The 20,141-nt window shown below is 45.5% G+C and overlaps 1 protein-coding gene across 1 annotated transcript in view; it reads right to left on the bottom strand.

The window, feature by feature from the left end:
• Nucleotides 1-5,684: 5,684 nt before the first annotated feature.
• LOC147097614 (adhesion G protein-coupled receptor E3-like) overlaps nucleotides 5,685-20,141 on the bottom strand; it is a 75,607-nt gene continuing 61,150 nt past the window's right edge. The window contains exons 15-16 of the mRNA XM_085971418.1: nucleotides 6,159-6,192; nucleotides 5,685-5,692 (exon numbers count right to left, since the gene is read on the bottom strand). Coding sequence (XP_085827544.1) covers nucleotides 5,685-5,692; nucleotides 6,159-6,192 — 42 coding nt within the window. The remainder of the gene's footprint in view (nucleotides 5,693-6,158; nucleotides 6,193-20,141) is intronic.

The following is a 20,141-nucleotide window of genomic DNA, read 5'->3' on the forward strand; positions in this document are numbered from 1 at the left end:
GCCATTGAAAAGGAAACAAGAAATGACCCGACTCTCTCACGAGTCTACGATTTAACGGTGAAGGGATGGCCAGCACATGGCGAACCACTGTTGCCAGCATTTTCGCAAAGAAGAGAACAGCTGTCAGTGTGCCGAGGAACCTTGATGTGTGGATCCAGAGTGGTGATTCCACCCAAACTCCAGGATAAAGTGCTAAAGGAGCTTCACGAGGGGCATCTGGGTGGAGTGAAAATGAAGAACCTAGCCAGAGCGTTTGTGTGGTGGCCAGGTATCGATGGAGACATCGAAGAAATGACCAAGAGCTGTCTAGGATGCCAGAAGGTCCAAAACGCACCACCACGAGCCCCTCTACATCCATGGGAGTGGCCCTCATCTCCATGGCAAAGGGTACACATCGACTTTGCTGGTCCATTTATGAACTCAATGTTCTTAATCGCGGTTGATGCACACTCCAAGTGGCCGGAGGTAATAAAGATGTCCTCCACCACCACGGAAAAAACCATCACAGTATTAAGGACCATATTTGCCAGGAATGGGCTGCCTGAACAGATCTGTTCTGATAATGGACCGCAATTTGTGTCCGAAGAATTCAGGAAGTTCTTAAAAAACAATGGGGTTAAGCACTACACGTCCGCCCCATACCATCCCGCCACCAATGGATTGGCTGAAAGGTTTGTCCAGACCTTCAAGAAGGCCATAAAGGCCATGGGTAATGAAGACATAAAATTACAGCATAAGGTAGATAACTTCTTGTTTGCATACAGGAATGCAACACATGTGGTTACAAACCAAACTCCCGCCCTGATGTTTTTCAATAGAAGATTTGATCAAGCCAAACATCAGAAGGGACGTAGAGAACCGGCAATTTCAAGGCATGAATGAAAGGCCAACTAGAACCTTCCAGATAGGTCAACAAGTTTTGGCCCAGGACTACCGTACCGAGAAATGGCAGCCTGGAACTATTTGCACACGACTAGGACCACTGATATATACCGTGGACATTGGAGAAAGCATAATAAGGTGCCATGCTGACCAGATCATAGAGTCATCCGAAAAGGGACAACCTACACCACAACTCTATACGCCTAATGATGAAGCCGAGATACCCATAGTATCTACCTCCAATCCGGTGATACTAGAACCAGATGAACCCGACACTGGCATTCAAGCCGAATCGACCTTGCCAAAAGAATCTACTACACCACCAAAAATTACTACACCACCGAGGCGTTATCCAGACCAAGTCAGGAAGCCTCCAGAGAGACTGACTTATAATTGATTAACTGCAGCAAATGTGTAGATTATTGTTCTTGTAAACATGTTAATTAATGATTACTTAAAATGTTATGTACTGGTTGTCTAAAAGGGGAGGAATTGTGGTGTATGTGCCTTTAAGAGCCCCTGTGTACTGTAATGCCGGTAGTGGCCACTCGGCTATATAAGCCTGTATAGTGTCTTGTATCTTTTAGGCATTCCGTGTCTCCATTAACACACAGATACAACAGTTTCCCCGTAGATCCGACGGCCATCGCCACTGCGGAACGCCCATTAGACTTGGTCATCCGTCGCCAGGGATGCCGCCTGCGCTTTCTTGGGTTTTTTTGGGCGAAAAACTGCAGGGGGAACAGCAGCATCGTGCTTTCGCGCCAAAACGGGTGTGATAGGAGCACCAGCCCGCTGTAGGAGGAGCTGGAACCGCGTCTGTGGGGGATGGGCGCCTCGTGGCCGCGCAGCACTGCTGGGTAACCGTGAAAATCTTTTCGGCTTCGGCCGCAAGCTCGGCGCAGTCTGTAATGTCGGATCTGGCTAGGGCAGCCTGAACCTGTTCAGGCATTTGATAGAGGAAAAGCTCCCGGAAGAGGAAACCTTCTGGTTCGGCACTCAAGAGCGTGAGCATTTGGCTCATGAGCTCGGACGGTTTGGAGTCCCCGAGGCCGGGCAGTGTGATGAGCCGGCGAGCGCGCTCCGACTTTGAGAGCCCAAAAACCTGAAGCAACCGCGCCTTAATAGCATCATACTTGCTGTCAGTAGGAGGACTACCGAGGAGGCTGATGATCCGTGATGCAGTTGCGCTGTCGAGGGCGGAGACCACGTAATAATAACGGGTCTGATCCGCGACGATGTTCCTAATGGCGAACTGGGCTTCAGCCTGGATAAACCAGGCGTCTGGTTGTTGCTCCCAGAACTGTGGCAGTTTCAGCGTGACAGCATTCGTGTCCATGTTGAATCTTCCACGAAAATCGTTCGTAGAAGTCGGGGTCACCAATATAGGAACGGAGGTTCCTATCAAAAAGACTGAGTTCGACTCAGGCAATTAAAACAATGAACTTTAATGAAACGAAACAAGTTTAAACTGGAAGCTGCTAGAACACATCAATTACAGGTCTACTCTCCTTGAGGGCTCCACGAGGACTGATCCTCTGGTCAGAAGACTGACGTCATGACGTCATCACATTCTTCCCGCCATTGGGGCATCACGTGACTAACGGCATGACGTCATCACGTTGCAACCGCGCTGTAAAGGTAACTGGACATTGTACAGTCAAACAGTGTAATTAAAGGTACAGGCACAGACAGTAACTACATTGCTGTTAAAGGAATTATGTACAACCGCTCTGAGTCCTTTGGTGGCTCCGCCACAAGCTAAAAGATCATTATAAGGCTCTGTGGATGCTTTATTCAGAATTTTTAAAGTACAATCGATTAATATATGTTACAGGAGACAAATTAAACTTCAGGTTTTGATGTTAAAATGTGGTGGTGGAATGGCTGTGCAGAGCGGCTGAATTGATTTGTATCATACAGTACAATGAAATGATCACGATGTTGTAAATGTTCTTAATGTTCAATAAAGTATATTTATTTTAAAAAAGTGGGTAGCACCCTTACCTCTGAGTCAGAAGGTTGTGGGTTCAAGCCCCACTCCAGAGACTTGAGCACAAAAATCTAGGCTGGCAGTACTGAGGGAGTGCTGCACTGTCGGAGGAGACGTCAAGCCGAGGCCCTGTCTGCTCTCTCAGGTGGATGTAAAAGATCCCACGGCACTTTTTGAAGATCAGGAGCATTCTCCTGGTATTCTGGCTAACATTTATCCTTTAACCAACACCAGTAAAAAAACAGATGATCGGGGTCATCTATCTCGTTGCTGTTTGTGGGACCTTGCTGTGCGCAAATTGGCTGCTGTTTTGCCTACATTTCAAAAAAATAGTGAACTCATGTTCCCTGCATTACTAGTCCAGTAATATCACCACTACACCACTTTACCCCTTTCAATCCAATGACCAAATGGTCCTCGGGCCTTGTTTGATTAGTGGCTCCTGATATTTCTTGCCCTACTCTCATCATCTCTCCCACTCAGTGCCCCCACAGGTTGGGCAGCAGAAGAAATTCCAGACAACGTCGAGGCCCGTGAGTTTGCCAGTTGTGGAGGTGGGAAATGGAAATGAATTTCCAGGAGATTTGAAGGAAGGGTTCAAAGTTTCACATTGATACATATTTTGCATGGGCTACAATTCAATGTTAGAAATCACTGTCTCTAAATTTCAGAGAAAATGGCTTTTCTATCACGTCTTTTACGACCTCAGCACATCGCAAAGAGCTTTACAGCCAATGAAGTACTGTAGAAGGGGAGTCATTGTTGTAATGTAGAAAACGCAGCAGCAATTTGCGCACAGCAAGCTCCCACAAACAGCAATGTGATCATGGCCACAAACAGCAATGTGATCATGGCCACAAACAGCAATGTGATCATGGCCACAAACAGCAATGTGGTCATGGCCACAAACAGCAATGTGATCATGGCCACAAACAGCAATGTGGTCATGGCCACAAACAGCAATGTGATCATGGCCACAAACAGCAATGTGATCATGGCCACAAACAGCAATGTGGTCATGGCCACAAACAGCAATGTGATCATGGCCACAAACAGCAATGTGATCATGGCCACAAACAGCAATGTGATCATGGCCACAAACAGCAATGTGATCATGGCCTGATCATCTGTTGTCCAGTGATAACAACAGAAAACGCTGGAAACACTCAGCAGGCCAGGCAGCATCCGTGGAGAGAGAAACAGAGTCAACGTTTCAGGTCTGGGACCCTTCATCAGAACTGTTCTGACGAAGGGTCATCGACCTGAAACATTGACTCTGTTTCTCTCTCCACGGATGCTGCCCTGGCCTGCTGAGTTTTGCCAGCGTTTTCTGTTGTTATTTCGGATTTCCAGCATCCACAGTATTTTGCTATTGTGTTGTTCAGTGATGTTGATTGAGGGATAAATATTGGCCAGGACACCGGGGAGAACTCCCCTGCTCTTCTTCGAAATAGTGCCATGGGATCGTTTATGTCCACCTGATAGAGCAGACAGGGCCTCGGTTTAACATCCCATCCGAAAGACGGCACCTCTAACAGTGCAGCACTCCCTCAGCACTGCACTGGGAGTGTCAGCCTGGATTACGTGCTCAAGTCTCTGGAGTGGGACTCGAACCCACAACCTTCCTGATCCAGAGGCGAGTCTGCTGATCACTGAGGTACAGCCGGCACCTCTATCTGCGGCTGACTTTAGAGAGGTTAAAAAAAAAAGGCATTTACTTCGAAAAGTCGCGACTGATTTTTTTCATCTAACTCAGTGTCTGTCCTTTTCTTTCCTAAGGGGAGGAGAAGTGTCCAAGAAACAGAGTTGACGATATCCGGTGCCGTTCAGTGACGCAATGGAGGGCTTGTTGGACTACCAACTTCTCATCATACCTCAGTCAAGGTCTACGCAAACTCGGGTTTTATCACACGGTGCCACACACTCGCTGGGCAGCAGATGTTCTGGCCTGCACCAGCTCAGGGTACACAGGGTTGCTTCTTGCCATTGTTATATAGCACTGCTTATTTTCAAGCACCGGCAAGGCCCATAGAAACATAGAGCATAGAAACATAGAAAAATTGGAGCAGGAGTCGGCCATTCGGCCCTTCGAGCCTGCTCCGCCGTTCAATATGATCATGGCTCATCCTCTATCTCAATACCATATTCCCGCTCTCTCCCCCAGAGACAGGTAACAGTACGGTGGATGTAGAATGGAACTAGCCACCTCACCGATCACAGAGAGTTCGCCCCAGTGTCCTGGCCAACATTTTTCCCTCAACCGATCCCTAAAGACAGATTTATTTAATTGCTGTTCATGGGACCTTGCTGTGCACAAATTGGCTGCTGCATTTCCTGCAGTGACTGCACTTCAAAAGTATTTCATTGGCTGTGAAGCGCTTTGAGACATCCTGAGGTTGTGGAAGGTGCTATATAAATGCAAGTTCTTTCTTTTAATGAATTTTAAAGTTTGTCAACATCTATATCGTGCTAAAATCTGTAACAAAGGATTATGATTTTACATTTTTTTTTGGTCCTTTTTTAAAAATGATGTTTTTACAGTGGCGTGAAAGCCAAGGGGTCGTTCTGAGTTCAGTAGTAGCAGGAGGTCCATCAAGAGGAAGAGTTTAAATGGTACATGTTATTCCGCGGGTTAATGTCTTGCCTCTCTGTTGATGTTAATTCAGATTCCTGGGATTGTGGGACTCAGTAAAAGACACGCGCCAATTCCTCACTCTGCTGCTACACTCACTGGCTTACTCCTGGACTAATAATCCAGAGAACCGTGAGTTCAAATCCCACCATGGCAGTTTGAGAATTTCAACTCCGTTTAAAAGCCTGGAAATAAAAAAGTTGGCATTGGTAAAAGCTGCCGGATTGTCGTAGAAACCCAGCCGGTTCACTGACGTCCTTTAGGGAAGGAAACCTGACGTCCTTCCCCCGTCTGGTCTATGTGTGACTCCAGAAGAATGATGTACGGACTGCAGCGGTTCAAGAAGAAGGCCGCCCACCACCTTCTCAGGGCAACTAGAGATGGGCTAAAAATAATGATGGCCTTGCCAGCGATGCCCACATCCTGAGAATTAATAAAAAAAGTTCTTCATTTTCACCCATCCCTTCCTGAAGATACAGGCTCAAGTGGGGGATGAGAACCCCAGGCAGTAGTAGCCCCCTGTAAATCACCCAAACAACCAGTGTAAGCCCAAACAGTGGAACATAGGAACAGGAGTAGGCCATTTAGCCTCTTGAGCCTGCTCCGTCATTGAGTTAGATCATGGCTGATCTGCATCTCAACTCCACTTACCCGCCTTGGTTCCATTAGTGGAAGCCTTAGTGCCCTTACCCAACAAAGGGTGCCCGTCAGGAGGCTGTTCAATGGCAGTGTGCATCACAGCTCTTCATTTGATGTCCGCTCTTCTAACACTTCAATAAATGATGGCCTTTACCAGCGATGCCCACATCGAACACTGGTCACTGGATAGTGACAAGGATTGGGAATCCAACCAAAGCACCATTCAGTAGCCTGAACTGAGATAACTCGGCGCAGGCCGAGGTTTGGTCCAGAGAAACTGTTGGTCGTCATGGCCAGTCCACGTAAGACGGAATGTTACCCGAGAGGAAAAAAGGTGGAAAGGATGCAGTTATAAAATGAGTCACAGTTGTTTGTAGCCAGTTGATATGTTCAAGCTTAATACGAAAACGTGAGCGAGAGAGCAAGAGAGAGAACAAGAGAGGGAGAGCGCAGATTGACTCAGAGACAGAGAGGGAGACCGAGGGAGGAAAAAAAGAGTAAAAGATAAAAAGAGAGGAAGGCGGGATGAATTTGAGCGGTACGGGGAATCAGAGACACAGTTACAAGAAGAGATTAAAATGATATTTGCCCATGGGAAGACTAAAAGGAAATGTGACTAAACAGATTGTGTGAATATGGAAGAATCTGGTACTGGTAGAATAAGAGTAAATATTGGTAATGATGTATATTTGTATGATAAGAGATTCTCTATTAAAGTATTGGTTGTTATATTCCGCTGAAATGCTTATGATGTAAAATCTGCTCGGGGAATGGAATAAATATAAATTTCAATGTAAACTTTGTGTAATTATTATAATATATAATACACAACTATTACACCTTCATCGCACAAACTGTGTGACTATATAATATGCAGGGATATTATTTGACCATCGTACATTGTGTTATTATCTGATGCACTGGGATATTACAGCTCCATCACACAGTGATTATATATACACAAGATGACTACACTTCCACCATACAAGCTTATTAGAAACATAGAAAAATAGGAGCAGGAGTCGGCCATTCGGCCCTTCGAGCCTGCTCCGCCATTCAATATGATCATGGCTGATCCTCTATCTCAATACCACATTCCCGCTCTCTCCCCATACCCCTTGATGCCCTTTGTGTCTAGAATTGTATTATATAATACACATGGATATTATAACACCAATTTAATGCTGTTATTATGTAATACACAAGAATATTACATCTCAACAACAACAACTTGCATTTATATAGCGCCTTCTGGGCCTGCTTCTGGGAAAGGTGGGACTTGTACAAGTCGGACGGGTTGCACCTGAACCAGAGCGGGACAAAAATCCTTGCGGGGAGGTTTGCTAGCACTGTTCGGGGGGGTTTAAACTAAAATGGCAGGGGGTTGGGAACCTGAGGAGGGAGACAGAGGAAAGGAAAACAGAGATAAAAGCAAAAGATAGGAAGGAGAAAAACAAATGAAATACCCACTGGAAATGTTATGTACGCTAAGTATGGTTATCAATCTTTAACTTAGACACTGTATTATCATTGTTATAAATCCCTGGGTTAAAGTTGCCCATGTGAAGGTATGGCAAGAACTTTTAAGGACACAATGTGACTAAGAGCAGACTTTCCATAATTCTGCACCAGTATCAACTGTTGCAGACAGTGAGGCTGCGCAGTCTCCAGGCAGAAACCCCAGGAGGAAGGGGTGGAGTCGGGTTTTTCGAGCGGGAACAGGAGCGACTGGAAGAGAAGAGGGCAGGAGCTCTGAAAAGAGGGCTCAGGAGGCAAATGGCTGCCGCATCCCGTCCCGGGCTTCCAAACTCAGCCGCCGCCCTTCGTATTAGTAGCTCTGCATCCAGAACTCAAAGTGGGATTCAGTGATCGTGAAGAGAATTCAACGAAGGGGTTCGGAGTCATAAGTCTTGCAGACATTATACATACCATGAGCTCCAACTTAAGCGCGCCAACGAAAGAGTGCACTCGAATTTGGACACAGGGACAGATTCTCCTTTGAATCCATATAAATGGAGAATGTATGTTTATTATGTCTAGATTCATTCCAATGTATGCAAATGTCTAATTTAGGTCATTGACCCGTAATCTTCTTATACTGTCTGACGTTAAAACTATCTGACGTTAAAACTATAAAGTAAGATAATTAGAATTAAGCCATTGTAGCAGTGATCTCCTTACTGGACTATAGAATACTGTGTACAACAGAGACCACATCTCACGTATATCTAGAGAATCGTGAAGGGGTTACACAAATGTGGCAGTCAGAGAAATCAACGGTTTAAATCAAACGTGGCCACAGTAAATAATAATTCTAATAAGCCTAAGAGCGTTAAAAAAACAAGCCTGAAGGCTTTGTGTCTTAATGCGAGGAGCATTTGTAATAAGGTAGATGAATTGGCTGCGCAAATAGAGGTAAACGAATACGATTTGGTTGGGATTACAGAAACGTGGCTCAAGGATGGCCAAGACTGGGAACTCAACATCCAGGGGTATTCGATATTCAGGAAAGATAGGCAAAAAGGAAAGGGAGGTGGGGTAGCAATACTGGTTAAAGAAGGGATTAATACAATTGTAATGAAGGATATTAGCTCTGATGATGTGGAATCTGTATGGGTAGAATTGAGAAATACTAAGGGGAAAAAACATTAGTGGGAGTGGTATATAGACCTCCAAACAGTAAGGTGGAGGTTGGGGATGGCATTAAAAGGGAAATTAAAGAAGCGTGCAATAAGGGCACAGCAGTCATCATGGGTGACTTTAATCTATATATAGATTGGGCCAACCAAATTAGTAACAATACTGTGGAGGAGGAATTCCTGGAGTGTTTACGGGATGGTTTCCTGGACCAATATGTCGAGGAACCAACCAGAGATCAGGCCATCTTAGACTGGGTATTATGCAACGAGAAAGGATTAATTAGCAATCTTGTTGTATGAGGCCCCTTGGGTCGGAGCGATCATAATATGATCGAATTCTTCATTAAGATGGAGAATGAAGTAGTTGACTCAGAGACAAGGGTCCTCAATTTAAATAAAGGAAACTACGATGGTCTGAGGAGCGAGTTGGGTAGGATTGAGTGGGGAATGGCGCTCAAAGGGTTGACGGTGGATAGGCAATGGCAAACATTCAAAGACCAAATGGATGAGCTACAAAATTTGTTCATCCCAGTTTGGCGTAAAAATAAAACAAAAAAGGTGACTCAACCGTGGCTAACAAGGGAAATTAGGGATAGCATAAGATCCAAGGAGAGGACATATAAATTGGCTAGAAAAAGCAATAATCCTGAGGATTGGGAGCAGTTTAGGAGTCAACAAAGGAGGACAAAGGGATTAATTAAGAAAGGGAAAATAGAATATGAGAGTAAGCTAGCAGGGAACATAAAAACTGACTGTAAAAGCTTTTATAGATATGTGAAGAGAAAAGGATTAGTGAACTCAAGCTAAGGTCCCTTACAGTCAGAATCAGGGGAATTTATAATGGGAAACAAGGAAATGGCAGACCAACTAAATGCATACTTTGGTTCTGTCTTCACAAAGGAGGACACAAATAACCTCCCAGAGATGCCGGAGAACATAGGGTCTGATGAAAGCGAGGAACTGAAAGAAATCAGTATTTGTAGGAAAATGGTGTTAGGAAAATTGATGGGACTGAAGGCCGATAAATCCCCAGGGCCTGATGGTCTACATCCCAGGGTACTTAAGGAAGTGGCCCTAGAGATAGTAGATGCATTACTGATCATCTTCCAGAACTCGATAGACTCTGGAACGGTACCCATGGATTGGAGTGTAGCTAATGTTGCCCCACTATTCAAAAAAGGTGGTAGAGAAAAAGCGGGGAATTATAGACCGGTAAGCCTGACATCGGTAGTGGGGAAAATGCTAGAGTCTATTATAAAAGATGTAATAGCAGAGCACTTGGAAAGCAGTGACAGGATCGGACAAAGTCAACATGGATTTACAAAAGGTAAATCATGCTTGACTAATCTACTGGAATTTTTTGCGGGTGTAACTGGTAAAATAGATAAAGGAGAACCAGTGGATGTGGTGTATTTGGACTTTCAGAAGGCTTTCGATAAGGTCCCACACAAGAGATTAGCATGCAAAATTAAGGCACATGGGATTGGGGGCAAGGTATTGACTTGGATAGAGAACTGGTTGGCGGACAGAAAGCAAAGAGTTGGAATAAACGGGTCGTTTTCCGAGTGGCAGGCAGTGACTAGTGGGGTACCGCAAGGATCGGTCCTAGGACCCCAGCTGTTCACAATATATATTAATGATCTGGACGAGGGAATTGGATGTAACATCTCCAAATTTGCAGACGACACAAAGCTGGGCGGGAGGGTAAGCTGCAAGGAGGATGTCGGGAAACTCCAGTACGATTTGGACAGGTTGGGTGATTGGGCAGAAACATGGCAAATGCACTATACTGTGGATAAATGTGAGGTTATCCACTTTGGTGGCAAAAACAGGAAGGCAGATTATTATTTGAATGGCAATAGACTGGGAGAAGGGGAAGTGCAAAGAGAACTGGGGGTCCTTGTGCACCAGTCGCTGAAGGTAAGCATGCAGGTGCAGCAGGTGGTTAAGAAGGCAAATGGTATGTTGGCCTTCGTAGCAAGAGGGTTTGAGTACAGGAACAAGGATGTCTTGCTACAGTTGTACAGGGCCTTGGTAAGACCGCACCTTGAGTATTGTGTGCAGTTTTGGTCACCTTACCTGAGGAAGGACGTTCTTGCCATGGAGGGAGTGCAGCGAAGATTAACCAGGCTGATACCTGGGATGGCAGGAATGACGTATGAGAAGAGATTGTGTCGATTGGGCTTATACTCACTGGAGTTTAGAAGATTGAGAGGGGATCTCATCGAAACCTATAAAATTCTGTCAGGTCTGGACAGACTAGATGCAGGAAGGATGTTTCTGATGGCCGGGGAGTCCAGAACCAGGGGTCATAGTCTAAGGATAAGGGGTAAGCCATTTAGGACTGAAATGAGGAGGAATTTCTTCACCCAGAGAATGGTGAACCTGTGGAATTCTCTGCCACAGAGGGCGGTGGAGGCCTGTTCATTAAATATATTCAAGAAAGAGTTGGATATATTTCTTGAGGCTAAAGGGATCAAAGGATATGGGGAGAAGGCAGGGACAGGGTACTGAATTTGGATGATCAGCCATGATCACGTTGAATGGCAGAGCAGGCTCGAAGGGCCGAATGGCCTACTCCTGCTCCTATCTTCTATGTTTCTATGTTAACATAGTAAAACGTCCCAAGGCGCTGCACAGAAGCGATTATCAAACAAAATTTGACACCGAGCCACATAAGGAGATATTAGGACAGGTGTTTAATGTTTTCTATACTGATCGTTTCATTAATTCGATAGTTTCTCGATGGAGTATGCGTCAATGCTTTAAAAGTTGACTCCCTCTCCTGAGCTACATTAACCATTTCACACCTTGCTGGTGACAGCATGTCTGAGACCTGTTCTTCAGTGCAAATTCACCACGCGTTCCCGTATGCTAATTGCTTCATACGTAACACATCACATTTGCACACTCACTATCTCAATATCATGCCACACGTGACATCTGATCCCAGCCATTCTCGGGCTTTCAGGCGATCTCATCAAAAGATAGACTGGAGATCTTTGCTCACCAAAGATAAGGCACATGGGATTGGGGGCAAGGTATTGCGCAGACAGAAAGCAAAGAGTTGAAATAAACGGGTCTTTTTCCGAGTGGCAGGCAGTGACTAGTGGGGTACCGCAAGGATCGGTCCTTGGACCCCAGCTATTCACAAAATATATTAATGATCTAGACAAGGGAACTAGATGTCATATCTCCAAGTTTGCAGACGACACAAAGCTGGGTGGGCGTGTGTGCTGTGAGGAGGATGCCGAGAAACTCTAAGGTGATTTGGACAGGTTGGGTGATTGGGCAGACGCATGGCAGATGCAATATAACGTGGATAAATTTGAGGTTATCCACTTTGGTGGCAAAAACAGGAAGGTAGATTATTATCTGAATGGCAATAGATTGGGAGAAGGGGAAGTGCAATGAGACCTGGTTGTCCTTGTGCACCAGTCGCTGAAGGTAAGCATGCAGGTGCAGCAGGCGGTTATGCAGGCAAATGGTATGTTGGCCTTCGTAGCGAGAGGGTTTGAGTACAGGAACAAGGATGTCTTGCTGCAGTTGTACAGGGCCTTGGTGAGACCACATCTTGAGTATTGTGTGCAGTTTTGGTCGCCTTATCTGAGGAAGGATGTTCTTGCCATGGAAGGAGTTCAGCGAAGATTCACCAGGCTATTACCTGGGATGGCAGGAATGACTTATGAGGAGAGATTGGGTCGATTGGGCTTATAATCGCTGGAGTTTAGAAGAATGAGAGGGGATCTCATTGAAACTTATAAAATTCTGACAGGACTGGACAGACTAGATGCAGGAAGGATGTTCCCGATGGTCAGGGAGTCCAGAACCAGGGGTCACAGTCTAAGGATAAGGGGTAAGCCATTTAGGACAGAAATGGGGAGGAATTTCTTCACCCAGAGAGTGGTGAACCTATGGAATTCTCTACCACAGAAGGCAGTAGAGGCCAATTCATTAAATATCTTCAAGAAGGAGTTGGATATATTTCTTAAGGCTAAAGGGATCAAAGGATATGGGGAGAAAGCAGGGACAGGGTACTGAATTTGGATGATCAGCCATGATCTCATTGAATGGCGGAGCAGGCTCGAGGGGCCGAATGGCCTACTCCTGCTCCTATCTTCTATGTTTCTATGTTTCTATGTTTCCACCGCATGGTCCTGATGTCTCGGGTAGTGGCCAGACTATGAATTTCAGAAAGTTCTTAGACAGGGACACAAGGCTGCAAGAGAAATTTTACTATTCTCAACTGCACTTTTCTGACTTTCACTAGAATGGAAATTCCCATTTGGAGGTGTAATTTTCCTTTTTCTGTCTTACATCTTAAATGGGACATCCCTTTAATTATTATTCATATCTCATGCATGAGCCCTGGAGGTACTTTACTGTCCAATACTATTATGAAAGATAGAAAACATAGATCAAAGTTGTTTGATGAACCAATTAAAAAAAAAACAGTTGCCAGCGGTAAAGGGTTAACTCCTCTGTAGGTTTATAAGAAGGCGGAGCAACTATTGTCAGACGGAATTGCGTCACTTTACGTAAACTTTCTTTAAAAAAAACTTTCCCGATCATAAAAAAACAGTTGGGTTTTAACAATTTAATAGGTTAGTTAACTTTAATATTTCTCATTTAATTCAGACCAATATCTTATTAACTAACCACAATACAGGACAGATAAAACAAAACAGAATAGCACATGCTTGCAGACAACAGTAAATTACTTCATATTTCTTATTGCCCATTCTTCAGATGCCTTTTCAAATGACTGTAAAAATATTGAATATAACTGGAGAAAAAACAGTTTTCACTTTTAAACAAATCAAATCAAACTGCTTTAGAAAATAGCAACCGCGACTCCAAGGTTAAATCTTAGACTGAAATGTAATCTTTTGTTAAACAAACTTTTTTTTGGGGGGGGGGAGGTTGCGGTTTCAGCTTTACCACACCAGCTTACCTTAAATTGTACGATAGCAAAATACTGCAGATGTTGGAAATCCGAAATAACAACAGAAAATGCTGTAAAGACTCAGCAGGCGAGGCAACATCCGTGGAGAGAAAATAGAGTCAACGTTTTGGGTCAAACCGAAGTCTTGACAAAGGGTTTGACCCAAATCGTTGACTCTATTTTCTCTCCACGTAACTTAAATTGTAGTTCAAAGTTGTTTTCCCAATTCTGGGTGCACAATCTTAATGAATTGAAATGAACACACTCAACATATTCACACATTGTTAAAACTTCCAAAATCCAAGACAAGACTACAAAGGGTTAAATGGCTTTTGGCTCTCTGCACAGAGAAGTGGGTGGAGCTAAAACAAACATAACAGACACTTTCTTTTAAAGACAGACTTTCAGACAAAAGGAATACTGTAACTCCTTAAACATTCATAAATACTTTGTAAAAAGACATTAACATTCACACTGAACACAAAACAAAACCTGTAGAACAGCTGAAAAGAGACACGTGGTCTTCCCTTTTCTCCTTTATTCCATCATAACTAATTTATCCTTTTTCCCATAAGCCAGTTTCCAAATTCTGATGTTCTCTACTGAATTACATTCTGTACTGATTACTGCCACCGGGAATCTGGGAGAGTAGGGTGGGTGTCTCCCGAATCACCGCGGCACACGTGGGGGTGACTGAGCTGAGTTAGCGATAGTCAATAGTCAGTCGCCAGCTGTCATCTGGTTTTCTCATTGGCCAAACTGGGGAGTTAGTCGTGAACGTGCCTCTGCGAATAACACCCTCTCGGCTGGGTAAGAGTACAGCTGCACGGGAGCACGTCCCGGTCCATTAATTTCTTCGGGTCCGGCCATGCTTCCGCAATCATGTTTATGGGTTGCGAATGCACCCGGCACCGACTCTAGGGTCGTCTGTACCTCTGGGTCATCAGAGGTGGCTGGCCCGTACTCCTCCGATTTTTTAATCGCGAATGCCGAGTGCACGCTCGACACCGGAGGGGGTCCGTTTTAAAGGTTCCACCAGATTCAATTGTTGGCATAATCAATCACTGCTCAATAACTTTTGAGCACATCACTGCCCAATAGTCCCTGCCCATTAGGCATTGCCATATAGATAGGAGACAGGAGCGTGACTCGAACCCCGTCTATGTCTAGCTCCAAGGGAAGGGATCCTTGTATAGTTGTCTGGGTTGAATTGTCAAAGTCCGATAAAACTTGGGGCACGCCCTTTGTAGGGTCAGGGTGGGGATCGTGAATGATGGTGGTGGAGGAGCTGGAGTCAACGAACATTTAATTGTCGACAGTCTCTTGAATTCAGAAGAATGAGAGGGGATCTCATTGAAGCATACAAAATTATTACGGGGCTTGATAGGGTGGATGCTGGGAGAATATTTCGCTTGGCTGGGGAGTCTAGAACCAGGGGCCACAGCCTCAAGGTGTAAGGGGTTTTCTGCTAGGTCTCTCTCTCTGGTGAGACCTCTCTCTCTTTTGCACAGTAATTTACCGAGTGGTTCGACCCACTCATCCCTTAGGTTCTGTACACTGGACTTTGAGGCAGGAACCACAATGCAGAGAATACTCTGTAGACCAAGTTTAATGAAACGAAGCAAAATTTTATTGCATAAAGGAAAAATTGAATGTAAGCCAAAATAAGGTACATGGGAGGGAAAAACAAATCATAATACAGTACTAACCAATATATCCACAGGCATATTACACTTTACAAGGTTCACCATAAAATAGGGAAACACACGGAACATCGAGGGGCAACAACTCATTGTTAATTATCCCCTAAAATGCCCACCCCCTAAACCTAGCTAGTTAAATTATGAGGGGCCAGAAACATGCTCACCAGTCCCAGTTAAAAAAATAGAGGTTTTGAAGTCTGCGTTTTGGTCCTCTCAGGCGTCCTGTCTTCACGTGGTCAGCGGAACGCAGCGGGCTGCGACACACTCTTTTCTCCCTCGAGGTGATGGACATGGACAGGCTGGATGTTAGCAGGCCTGGACGTCGGCGTGGAGAGAGACCAACTGTTTGACCATTTCATATAGGTTTCCTCTTGGAGGGTCACCGTCTTTTCGTCTCGTCAAATGGCCCGGGTTTTGTCGATGATCTCCCGATAGCTACCCCGGGTCTGGACGCTGACTCAACCTGAACCACCAATGGCTACTCTGAGTCTTCAAAACGTCTCCGATCCCAATCATCTACCCAATCGTCTTCTTCTTCCGAGTCTGAACGGCCTCTCTACCGAACCCGAACTCCTAACCGAACTGCACCTTCTTCGGACCCCCGAACGATCTCTCGAAAATGATCTCTACAATGCTCTCCTTGCTCTCCCGCACTGCTCTCTCTCCGAACTCCTAATGGCTACCCCAGGTCTCCAGTTATACTTCTCATGGAGGCCCTTATCTCCCGCCATATCAAGGTTAGTCTTTGTTTAAACTTTTGGCGGGCTTGTAGCACAGAGGGGTAGTGATTGTGTTTAAAGTACTTTCTGGATGGCCGGTAACTGCCATCTCTGGTCTGGAATGACCTTGTATTGTCTTTAATGGGTCTTGATGTCCCCCTTTGAATTTGAAGCTGTTTCCCTTTGTCTGGGTAAACATTTAGATGGCCTTTATCTACAGGCCGATCTGATTGGATCTGCATCCAATCTATATGTATGGTGTTCTGTCTGGTTTCGCATTCTCCGAAATTGCATTCCAGAACTTACTGTGGGCTGAATCCACAAAAGCTGTCTGTGGACTGCAGGAACCATTTTAAAATGTCCCAAAGAGCTGGTCACGGGATCTGGCGGCCATTTTGTGTGCCTCTTTTTCTGGGCTTCTTTTAAAACAGTCTTTAAAATTAAGGCCTTTTCTGCCAATAGGCCCTTATAGGACAATGTTCAATTTTGCGAATCCTACAAAGATAAAGGGTAGGCCATTCAGGACTGAGACGAGAAGAAATTTCTTCACACAGAGGGTGGTGAATCTTTGTAATTCTCTACCCCAGAGGTCTGTGGAGGCTCAGTCATTGGGTATATTCAAAACAGAAGTCGATAGTTTTCTGACTAGTAAGGGCATCAAGGGATATGACGATAGGGCCGGTGAATGGAGTTGAGGCAGAAGATCAGCCATGATCTCATTGAATGTCAGAGCAGGCTTGAAGGGCCGAATGGCCGACTCCTGCTCCTATTTTTATGTTCTTATGTAAGCCCGGGGAGTTGAAGTAGTTCCCTGGTCCATATTCCCTAGTCATGAAAGATGTCATGGAGCATGTGTGCAAAGGCATTCGGGCTTTCAGTAGGGCCCTGCTTGGTATTAGCTAAGAGCTGGTGGAAGTCGATGCCCTCCTCCCCTGGTGTTGTACATCGGTCCATCTCGATATCCTGTATCGTGCCCTCGCTCAGGATTCCCTGATCCATTTCTTGTTTTAAATTCTGAGGAACACGCAGCCAGGAGCATCTGTTTAAGGTCGTCCCTTTTTAGTTCGGGATGAGTGACCTTGAAAAACCCTTCACCGCTGCCTGACGTTGAGGGGGCTGGTGTTCATGTCCACTGTCCCTGGGTCATCCTTTAGTGCCCTGACCTCAACGGCGGTAAGGGGCCTATGCGTGGTGGTGGTGGTGGTTTCCCCCTCACCATTAGTGCTCGTGGTCAGCTTGGCGCTTATAGGCTGGCGTGCAGCATTGGCTCGGGTAACCACACGCACTGGCATCGTCTCACTTGCCTTGCCCTCCTTGTACGGTGGAGCTGAAGCAGAGGGGGTAGGGTCCTCAACTACGCTGTTCCAACAAGGGCCGGGATCTCTCGGTTTTGTTCTGGAGACAGCAGCCCGTGGTTGGTCCGATCTGTGCCCGCAGCTGTCGAATCTTTGTTAAACATGGGGTGCGGTCTGCTTCGGGGAAGGCAACGGTTTGGCGTTGGTCCAACTCCCTCAGAGCCCCCCCCCCCCCTTGCATCTGCCAACTCCTCATCGAGTCTGGTATTCTCTGCCTGTAACTCGATACGTCATTCAATAGTTGTTCCAGCTTTCCCTGTGTGTAACCCGCCTCGTCACGGCCCCCTTTCTGTTCCCACCACGACTGATTGTGCCGGACGGCAATGCTTTCCTGCCAACCTTCGCTTTCTTTCTGCTGCTTATCTGCCCGTTCTTTTAACTCTTTGTATTTTTTTTATTTAACAGCAAGGCGCACAAGGGTGCTCCGTAGGCTAACTTATCCCGACCATTTTTCAGCTTCAGCTTGCGTTTCTGGACGTCCTCAGAGAGTCTGTCAAGAATGCGATCTTCGTTCCCGCCACATTCCGCTAGGATTTTTAGAATGTCCGTCGCCCCAGCCACGCTCTGTCAGGCTAGCTATCAACTGTTCCCAGTGATATGCCAACTCCTTTGTCCCTCTGGTTTTACTTATTTGACACACTCCCTCTAACTCTCTCAGTGAGTTCCCTACCCAGGTCCGTATGACTCCCGCTCTGCAATCCCACTTCTGACACCACTGTAAGAATTGGATCACAGGTCACACACGCGGATTACACAAAGGGTCTTAGGAGTCATCGGTCCTTTTATTAAGGAGCCGCAGTTCAAATATAGCTAAATCAGGACAAACACAGTAGACATACAACCCGTAACAGATGAGAACGGTTTACCGGCCCGCGGAACGGACAGACTGGGGTTGAGGCAGAACGGTGGTTCTCGGATCCCTTGCAGCCTGCGGCAGCGGTCTCTTCCTCTTTGGCCATCTCCTGAGGCTGGCGGAGGTGTTAGGCCGAAGCCAGCGTGAGATCCACCTCAGAGGAAGCTCTCCCCTCTCTCTGCCTGTTTTTCTCTTTCAACTGCCCGCTTGTATACCTTATTTTGGTGGGCCTTACATCAATCATTGGTTACCCATTCAATTGTCCAATTGCAGGGGAATAGACAAACCCTGCCTGTCCCCAAGAGGTCATCCCTCCGCTTATCTCCTGTTTGGACATCTTGCACTTCCTCCTAGACAGTTTGTTTATCAGAAGGCTCCTTACTCAACCTTTTGTCATCCCTAGTTATGCCCACTCGAAGGCTTGTTTGTGAGGGTGCCGGTTAGTTCCCTCAGTAACTCCTAGATGGCACCTTCACTTGTTTTTTTCCCTTTGCTAATTGTTACTAGTTTCTCCTATGTTTATTACTTAACTGCCTTTTATCAGGTTTATTGGTTTCACCTGTTTTTGCTTGTATTTAAGTTCTGTGGTTTCTTCCCTCTGTGCTCAGTCTTGACAAGCCGTTTGCCTAGTGGTAGCTTGTCTTGAGCTCCTATGTTTGTAACTGTTTACCTGTGTGATTCTAGTAAAGTACTTTTATTTAAGACTGCATACCTGCTTCTCGCCTCGTCTGTCTGCACTTGGGTCCAGAACCAGCCTCGCCCTGACATTGTTTTGTGTTATGACCTTGCAACGACCTCAGCTCTTTGTGCAACTCCCTCTCTGGTGTGATTGTAAATTTTCCATATCAACAGCTTATCCTGGCTGCTCAGCTCGGATGAGTTTATGTGTGTTAGAAAGCCATTATTTCTTACAATTCACAATTTCTTCCAATTCACAATTTCTTACATGGTGAGTGACATGAATCTTGTCATTCATGGGAAATGACTTATGAAATAATACTGGGCGGCCTGCTGGTGGCACTGTCCAGGGAGAGTGTAAATACTCGGGCATGGGCCCAGCTTGCTCAGGACATTCTTTAACAGGAACTAGTGAAGGACACAACTAGATCTCCATGTTGAAAAACAGTTGATTAAAGCCTTGTTTAATACTCAGACCAAGTGCCTAGTAGTTTTCTTACATCAGTGAGCACACTGGATCTTTCACAGTCGACCTAATTACATCCTCAAGGCCAGCCCCTAGTCTGGATTTAATCGTTCCACCATTGGCGGCCGTGCCTTCAGCTGCCTCGGCCCTAAGCTCTGGAATTTCCTCCCTAAACCTCTCCGCCTCTCTCTCTCCTCCTTTAAGATGCTGCTTAAAACCTATCTCTTTGGCCAAAATTTAAATCACCTGTCCTGCTATCTCCGTCGGTGCTTCGGTGTCAAAAAATGTTTTACTGATATCGCTCTTATTAAGCGTCTTGCTACGTTAATTGCGCTATATAAATGTAAGTTGTTGTTGGATTGGGCCTGATGCTAAGAGCTCACTGAATGTGAGAGGGCAGGAAATCCACTGTGTCATCTGTCCTTAAAGAGCCGGGGACCAGAACCTAAAGGGATGCCACCACTCAAGGTAAGTAGCTGCACGTGAGGGCATTGTTTTTTCTCTGTCTTTGCTGTAAGGAATTGAAATTTTTTAAATTTCCTTTCCAAAGGTAGTAAACCTTCAAAATTTAAGGAAGTGGTTGTGGGAAAAAACTATGGATGGAAAGATAAAGATAGAGGTGGAAACAAAGTCCACG

The sequence above is a fragment of the Somniosus microcephalus genome, chromosome 31 (genome assembly GCF_052327205.1).
Source record: "Somniosus microcephalus isolate GS21.2 chromosome 31, FLI_Smic_1.0, whole genome shotgun sequence".
Lineage (NCBI taxonomy): Eukaryota > Metazoa > Chordata > Chondrichthyes > Squaliformes > Somniosidae > Somniosus > Somniosus microcephalus.